Source organism: Channa argus, chromosome 3 (assembly GCF_033026475.1).
Source record: "Channa argus isolate prfri chromosome 3, Channa argus male v1.0, whole genome shotgun sequence".
In the NCBI taxonomy this organism is placed as follows: Eukaryota; Metazoa; Chordata; class Actinopteri; order Anabantiformes; family Channidae; genus Channa; species Channa argus.
The window spans coordinates 15,979,756-15,988,200 of NC_090199.1; the positions used below are offsets into that span (position 1 = coordinate 15,979,756).

At 37.5% G+C, this 8,445-nt stretch overlaps 1 protein-coding gene across 1 annotated transcript; it reads right to left on the reverse strand.

The window, feature by feature from the left end:
* Positions 1-328: 328 nt before the first annotated feature.
* Positions 329-8,358, reverse strand: hgsnat (heparan-alpha-glucosaminide N-acetyltransferase). Its single transcript, XM_067497196.1, has 18 exons — positions 7,947-8,358; positions 6,939-7,054; positions 6,708-6,844; positions 6,480-6,598; positions 6,277-6,346; positions 5,958-6,027; positions 5,479-5,582; positions 5,058-5,134; positions 4,900-4,930; positions 4,603-4,763; positions 4,310-4,425; positions 3,982-4,103; positions 3,395-3,521; positions 3,100-3,186; positions 2,902-2,979; positions 2,719-2,789; positions 1,920-2,032; positions 329-1,775 (listed from the first exon to the last, which is right to left on the reverse strand). The coding sequence occupies exons 1-18, from the start codon at positions 8,107-8,109 to the stop codon at positions 1,594-1,596; spliced, it is 1,944 nt and encodes a 647-aa protein (XP_067353297.1). The 5' UTR covers positions 8,110-8,358; the 3' UTR covers positions 329-1,593.
* Positions 8,359-8,445: the final 87 nt, after the last annotated feature.

The window sequence follows — 8,445 nt, forward strand, 5'->3', positions numbered from 1 at the left end:
AAAACTCCCACAATACACATGAATTGAGATATAGCTGTTGTATCGCGAGATGAAGTGGTACCCTTAACAAATTGCTTTTTTCCCTCAAAGCGCCCAGACTGTAACTCGATTCCCACGCCTTATTGAGCAACAAAGCAAACTACACCTCTCTATGCTGAACCGGCAGAAAGGCACAGCTTGAAGATAAATAACTGTTACATGAACTTGGGAGAGAAGACATTTCTTCTGGGAAGAAACATAGTTACCCTATTATTGCTAGTCCCACCTCAAAAACACATACCCATATTTTTCATTACAGTAACAATCACCTTTTACAGAAAAACAAGAATATTTTTGAATGCACTTTATTACATAAACATAATCCGTTGGCATATGGTGAATATCAAAAAATCTGTATAAAACTACAAATTGAATGTAGTCAATTAAGATATATAAACTATATAAACAAAGATTAAAAAACAAAACCTCAAAACAGCATTTGGAAAGTCTGCACACACGATTTTGTCAAACCAGTTTGCAAATGTGATAAGTGTATTAACTCCTAATTTATACAATAATACAGAAGTAAGGGCAACAAAGGTTTGTGACATGATCAAATATGCATTTTCAGACATCATAACTAAATTACTGTACAAGTTTAACGTACAGTACAGAGGGCCCATTTGTGCCTGGGGAAACACAAAAAGGGACATACATGTCAGAAATGAAAAAGTGCAGTTTTGTGACTATCTTTTTGATTATGTTTTGAAAAAAAAAAAACATACACATGCTTCTGCCTTATCCAAAACAGAAAACAAGTAATGTCTATATGGTCTCTTTTGTGAAGCACTTGATAATTACGCACCATCATATGTCACACCGGTGCACACTAGCTGAGACAGGCAGCAGGGGCAGAGGATTGTAAAAAGAAAAGATTTGCAATAAAAAAAACCTAAGTACTGATAATCATAAATTAATATATTTACTCACAAAACAGAAATGAAAAACTGCAAGTCTATCATATTTTAAAACCTCTAAATCTTTCTTCCTCTTGTTTGAATATCACTTTGTGCAGTACAAATGCTAAAAGATCGTAATGCATTCTTGATAACCTTTTAAATATATATTGTTTCCTGTTTTGCTCTTGAAGACTACATTTTACACGAATAATAAAAAAAGGGCTTCCCAATTTTTGCTTTCAGGGTATTGCAGCAGAACTTAAAAAGGCAACAGGGATTGTCCCAGTAGGAAGTCAACAAGGGCTTGTTAAATCACTAATGTAACATCTAGATGCTGTAGTGTGTGCTACAAGATGAGGAATGGAAACCAGCGCCTTTAACACACAAATGGCATATTAACAATTTTCATAGTTGTCTGAGTCCGTTAGATATTTGGCAAGCCTTACCTGCTTACCTGTGCACGTGTTTGGAAAAAGACATTGTGGTCCTACAAAGTTTTGGCAAAACATAAAAACAAAAACAGAGATGCTTTTGAAAGAGAAAACACAAATATGTTCAGAGATGGAGAAGCAACATAATATTAACAAAGTTAAATCAAATAAATCTCCAGCAATTCTGATGTTAAAAATGTGCTTTGCTGTTAAAATGCCCAATTCTAAATTTTCCAGAAAATCTTCTTTCTGTAGAGCACGTAGGAGATGAAGACCCAACAGGAAGTAGCCACAAGGTTCTGGGTGAGGTGCTCAGCGTGGGATTGGCTGTTGGACATGCGCCAACGGAAGGGGAAATACTCCTCAAATACTTCATGACCCACATACACGAGAATGGAGTTCATACCTGGAATCATGAAACCGAGTGTAAAGCAAAAATTGCAGTGATTACACAAATGATAGATTACATAGAAATTATTTGCAGAATTTGGTTAATTTCACATTCTTTTACAGACTGATCAAGTTCGTACTATCTATTCATAGCTCTCACCAGGATAATAGAAAGGTGCTCCAGACCACCACTTCTTCACATCCACTGTGTAATAAACTAGCACTAGCAGCACAAAGGCAAAACAGGCCAGCGTTGTCACATAGGAGAGAGACCTAGAGGTCAAATGGACAAAATCAGGAAGAATGTTCAATGAAATGTTTTACTGCAAATGTGTCTTTCTAAATAATAATAATTTATATTTGTCTTGAGATTTTCTAATATTTTTCCTCTAATTTCTACAGGAACCTCCTTTTATATGCAACTCAACTCCTGTATTTTGAAACCCATTACAGCAGCTTGTGCTAAAGGTTAACAATTTCAGACATGGCTGAGTGTTCAACTTGGGCTTGTGTTGAGAACTAAACCTAGTTTCCCTCTTGGAGTGGCATTTGCAACTACAATTTTTGGTATTTAGGAATAGGGTGTGGGTTGGCTGGAATTTAAACCCAAATATATAAAACATGGACTGTTTCAACATTTAAAAACAAGGCAAAGAAAGATTTGACTACAAACTGTAGTGTTTACCAAGCTTGAAAACTAAACAAAAAATGAAATAGCTTCCTATACAGCAAACCAAATGATAATACTAGTGCCACTATTATAAAGTGCTAAAATCTACATAAAACAAAGACTTATGAGAAATGGAAGTTATCAGACAGGGTGAAACAACAATAAAACAAGCTAGGAATCTAACTATTTAAAACTCCACTCATTGCAGCAACTTCCCCAAACACTCAGTTAACTTTATAAAAGAAAAAGCTTGAGCAAACACTTTTCCATCTGAAGTGCAAAGCTTTACCACAGGTTCTTGTTGACAGGAATGAAACCCTGGTCTGTGGAACATTTGGTCAGAACTGCTGATATGACTCCCTGTGTATGATAAAGAATGTATTATTCAGTCAAAATACAAAATACAAATAAGCAATCAGTTTACGAATCAGAAATAAATAATAAAACACAAACAACATGTTATTGTGCTTACCAGAAATAGTCCCCAAATGAGAAACCTTGACATAATACTTTGGTGACGATCTCTGTAGTGTAAGATTATTTTTCCTGCCTGGTGAAATAATAAACAGGTTAAACAATAAAATTATTTGTATACTATCCATGGTGACATTAGAAATATGATTAAAGCAAGTGTGAAAGATAAGGAAACCATGACGAACACATAACAAACCTGCAATCCAAGAAAGGCCATCAGAATGGAGTTGATGCTACCAAGAACACCTTCTGGATCAAATGGCATGTGAGTTGCATAAATCACCTGAAAATGAAAACCAAAGTGGATTTTGCAAATACCATTGTGTTCTGACACAGGTGACTTCTTGGGATTAGGAAAGTTATTGTCTCAGAGAGACAATAACTTTAATCAGAAAGAAACTTTTTATCAGAGAGAAACATAATATTTTCAAGCTACACAACCTGACTTAAATAATGAATCTGTCTGCTGTTGGTATTTTGGGTTCACTAACCCGTGATGAGGGAGTCTGGTAGATATGGTTCTCTCCCAGCAGCCACCGGTCAATGAAACCAGCTGCTCCACCAGTGCAGTTAGTATACAGGCCCATGTCCCCAATTCCACCTGGCCCCAGATAGCCTCTGCTCCACAGGGAGGGACAGAGCCAGTGTTATTAATGTAAGATCAAGGGTATCAAGAAACTTTAATAAACACATACGTTATGGAAATTAATGGAAATATAGTATTTTAATTTACCAATAAGAAAAGGGTCAGAGTCCAAACCACTGTGTATTTCTCTAAATATATATGCTGGCAGAAAATGTTTTAAAATCTGCATTTAGACTTAAGTCAAAAGATTTTATCAAAAATTTGATAAGAGATGCTAGTAAAGCATATCCTGAAAGTCAGATTTACTATAAATCTAAATGTATTTGTATAACTCATTATAAAAGCACATGTCCGAAGCATAGACACGTAGGAGAAATACCCTCTGGAAATGGTAAATCTAGCTGCTTGCTGATTATACGTACATACTAGTACAGTAAATAAAATAAACACTCACTATTGCAGTATACTGTAAACAAACATGCCCTGACTCACGTTGGGCAGCCTTGTACAGGAAGTAGGAACGTAAGGCATAGCCAGATAAATTCTAAGAGAAGCACACATAGCCACGTAGGCCAGTACAGCAAGATGTCAAGTCCAGGGGACCACCAGGCATCCTGGAAAGCACAGACAGTCCTCAATCTAACACATTGATTTTTCTTTCAATTTCATGTGGCATAGACAAATACTGCAGCCAGAATTCAATAATTAAGCTTTTATGTATCTGTATCACGTATGACAATTATAATTTATGCAACTCATGTATCAGTTAAATACTAAATAGAAAGTTGATGAATAAGTTGAAACTTAGCTGTTGGCCTACCATGGTAAGGATGTCAAGGTGACCTCTCGCCACCATTAGATCCAGGCTGGCTACCACCAGGTATGACCAGGCCAGGCGCTGCAACACGCCTGGGATCCGCAGATTGTACCAAGTTACTGTGGTGTGGGTAAGGATGGAGTGTAAGCACACAGTCAAATTGAAAAAAAAGGGACATTGTGACACGCATCCACAGTTTGGAACAGTATTTTAAGAACATGGTCCATTGATCATGTAAATGGTTTGCAATATCACAGTCATTATAGTCAGCATCAAAGAAGCGTGGTGGTACTCACATGATCCCTGGCAGTAGTTTGGGTTGATAACAAACACACCAATGAGGAATAGTTGCAAGCTCCTCCACAAAACTTTTCTCAGCAGTGAGCAGCGGGTCGAGCCTGCACGCAACAGGGAGTTGATTGACAGGGATATGGATGTTCCCATTATAAATACAAACCTAGTGAAGAGGGGGAAACCCCAAGTGCAAGAATAAAAAGACAAAAAGAAATGCAGTAAAGGGGTGGGGTTAAATAATATGCAGAATTGTAGCTAGATATACAAAGAATCTCTTTAAAAGTCAGATGTCAGCTTACCAAGGAAAGACTAGATCTGCAACAGTAAGGCCTGTAAGGAGACAAATGCGAAACATTTCAAAATCAAATACAATACAAAAGCGGACACCACGAGAGGTCACAAAGATCTGTGAATGACGAGTCATTTATGCCATTAATATAAAAAGAGTGGGACTCACCATTCCAGCTTTCGTGTCTAAAGAACCAGTAACGTCCCCCGCCATAGTTCACAAACACCATAATGACTAAGGAAATTCTAATAGGAAATAGAATAAATGCAACATTACCATTAGCAAGATATTGAACGGCAAAGACAGGGGATTGTACTAAACAAGCCGAAAAAAGTCACATGAACATATTTGTTTCACAATCTTAAAATATAGAAGACACACACTAAATGCTTCACTTTAGGATGAAAAATCCCTTGATAAAACTTTAAGACACCAGATTCTTCTTAAAAAATATTTGGTTGTGGCTCATGAATAAGTGACAATTCCAGTGTTGGCTGCCAAAATGTCCTACTGCAGATAAGACCACGCTGAAATTAGATGAATACATTTCTTTGAGCAAGCTGAGCTGCATGAGAGATCGGGGGCCTACCCTCTGAATGTGTCCAAGGATCGTAGCCTCTTACTCTGGTTGGGAGCATGGGGGAGGATATTCTCAGTAATGGTTGTCACAGTCCTTCCAGGGGAGCCCAATTCCTGAATGTCAAACGTAAAGTTAGAAATTAACGTTATTCTATTTACACATTTCTACACACAGATTATTACTTTCTGATACATTTTTGAAAAGTTATTTTTAAACACAAGAAGTCTTTAACTGATTTTGTGCTGCTATTTATTTTATTTCAATATGTGCAAGGTATTAATACATGTATAACATTTTTTAAAACACACTTGCAAAGTATGTTACATTGCTAAATGAAACCACTCAAGTGACTGGGACATCACTCACTTTAAAATACACTAACTAATCTGGTTCACAAATCACTATTTGGTTACTCATTTTGGTGTCATACCACTTTGTCTAAATAAGATATGTACATTTTGTGGTCATTTTAGAAGTTACACACTCACTGAGTTGATGAGCCTTTCTGTCTCCATGGAGCCGCCTATACGGAAGAGGATGCCTTTCACTACGTCAAGACTGGACAAGCAATAATAAACGAGGAATAATTTCAAAACTGGGACAAAAACAAAGCAGCAGTTGTACTATGCAGTCTTAGCATTTCACATTTCAAGTACAGAACTGAAACAAATATCTATTAAAATAGTTTTAACCAAATCAAATTGGAAAAAAAAAAAATTATTTGGCTTTTACAAGAAACTCATCACAGCTTTACACAGAATATTTCTAAATGTACACAGGCAAAAATTAAAATAAAAAAAACTTTACCCCAATATTAGTCTTCCAATAGCAGACACCAAGGCCAGGCCAGCAAAGACAAGAAAAGCTACCAGGATTGCTGTTAAAAGCACAGGATATTAATTAGATGTTTTGTAGTCTTGATACAAAGTGTTAGTGGTGAAAACAAAATCAAAACATTTGACATATGTCACACAAGCCTATGAATGCGTTGTTGTGTGTGTGAATCTCACGTATGTAGCTGTTGACAGGCTCTGCATTAGTCACTACAGTGCAGTTGAAAGATGAGGGGTCATTCAGACTTTTCAGCCACAGAGAGTAGTTTCCACGTTCTCCAAAGTGGAATGGAAGACTGAGAATTTAAGATAATATGTATATGCATATAGTCATTCAAAAGATGTTTAGATTTATATACACACTCAGTAAAAAACAGTAAAACATGACTCTGTTCTCTATCTTACGTGCAGAGCTCCAGGCTGACAGGAGTGCTATTGAGCTGTAGTGTGATTTCATGCTGTGTGCTCACAACAAAGTCCCCTGAACTGGGCTGGCCAGGACTAGATGCTGCAGGTACCACCCCAAGCTGCTGGTACAAACACTAACACACAAGGAAACAATGGTTTACATCAGAACTTCCTAATCCCACTCATCTCAGAGAGGTCGACAGAACATTTATTTGTGGGTGATTCTACCTGGTAGCAGCGTTCTGACACCCAGGACACGGCCACCTCAGTGTCCAGCTCATTTTTTACAGTCAGAAATGCCTCATCCATTTTCAATACTGTGTGCTGATGTTGAGGTAAACCCGCTGGAGTGAGAAATGAAAGTAAACAATGTGGACATATGTAAAAACCTATATGTAATCGATTATGTGTACAGAAAATGAATATATGTAATAGAAGCAAGAGAGCCCGCAGTGTGTCTGTAGCTGACCACATCCTGTGAAGCCACTGTTCCTTGAACAGGCAGGTCTAGATCTTTCTGTTTGTATTCCTTATTACATGAATGAGTGCCCACACACAAAATTATCCCAGCTGTTCTAGGCCCATGTTCACACATTTTGTACAGGTCAGAGGCACCGTGAAGGGCTTTGGTTTTCCTTTGATTTCCTTTTTGGAGAAGCAAACGTTACAATGCTGCAGCTTTGGGTAACTTACCTCAAACTTCACTGATAGTAGTTCGCTGCTATCGTTATGAACGAGCCATTAATTTCATTGAAAGAGTGAAGGACACAAATAATGAAAAAAAAATAAAAACCAAAAAAGCCCATGTGTAGTGCTAGCTACAGCCAGAAAGCTAGTTAGGTTCCTGCCTATAAGACCAAAGCATGTGAGAGGGCTGAGGTTATGGTTTCAGAGTTCGTTCCACGGTCACATGTTGAATTAATCCTTAAAATGTCGCCAGGAGGGAAGTTCAAACGACTGTGCTGTCAGCTGTTTTGGTCAGTCGGTGACAGATTAATCTATAAAGTAGCAGCTAACAGACTTCAGGCGTTACTGTTAGCTAGTTACTTAAGGAAAATAGCGACTTATAATGGCACATGTATAGTGCATTTTCCCTAGTAGCAATGTAATTCAGACAAAGGCAGTGGTTGATGTAAAATGTGCGAACAATTAACAGCAAGTTACCATCTACGTTAGCTACGAAGCACGAACTTAAACCCTGCATATGTGTCCTTGTCACCAGTGCACATTACTTACATATAAACATTTCAGGTGTCAATGGCACTACGCAAATGGCTACAATCAAAGCAAGAGCAGCAACATATAACAACATATCATATTGTTCAGACTGGCTGGCCTGTTTCAGCCCTACAACTGCAGATGTCTCTTTTGAGTTTTTCTTTAGTTTCCTCTTTGACATAATATATTCCACTTCCGACGCTGCCTTGGTTTGACATTGTAGTGGGAGCGAGAGGGGACATTATACATTATTAACGCCGACCTTTACCGCGAACGCTACGTGTACGTCAGCGTAAATTTCATTTAAAAAAAAATCTGACGTGAACTTGGAAGATTTTTACAGGTGTCCACGATTTGAATATAAGTAACTTAAGCATAAATGGCACCTAGTTTGTTACTATGATAACGTTATCTTCTTTTTAACCAACCTCTCTAAATTGACTAACGTCAGATTTTATCTGTGTCAAAAAGCATCTCTTTTACGGACTAATTAGCTTAACAGTTTCCAGTGATTATC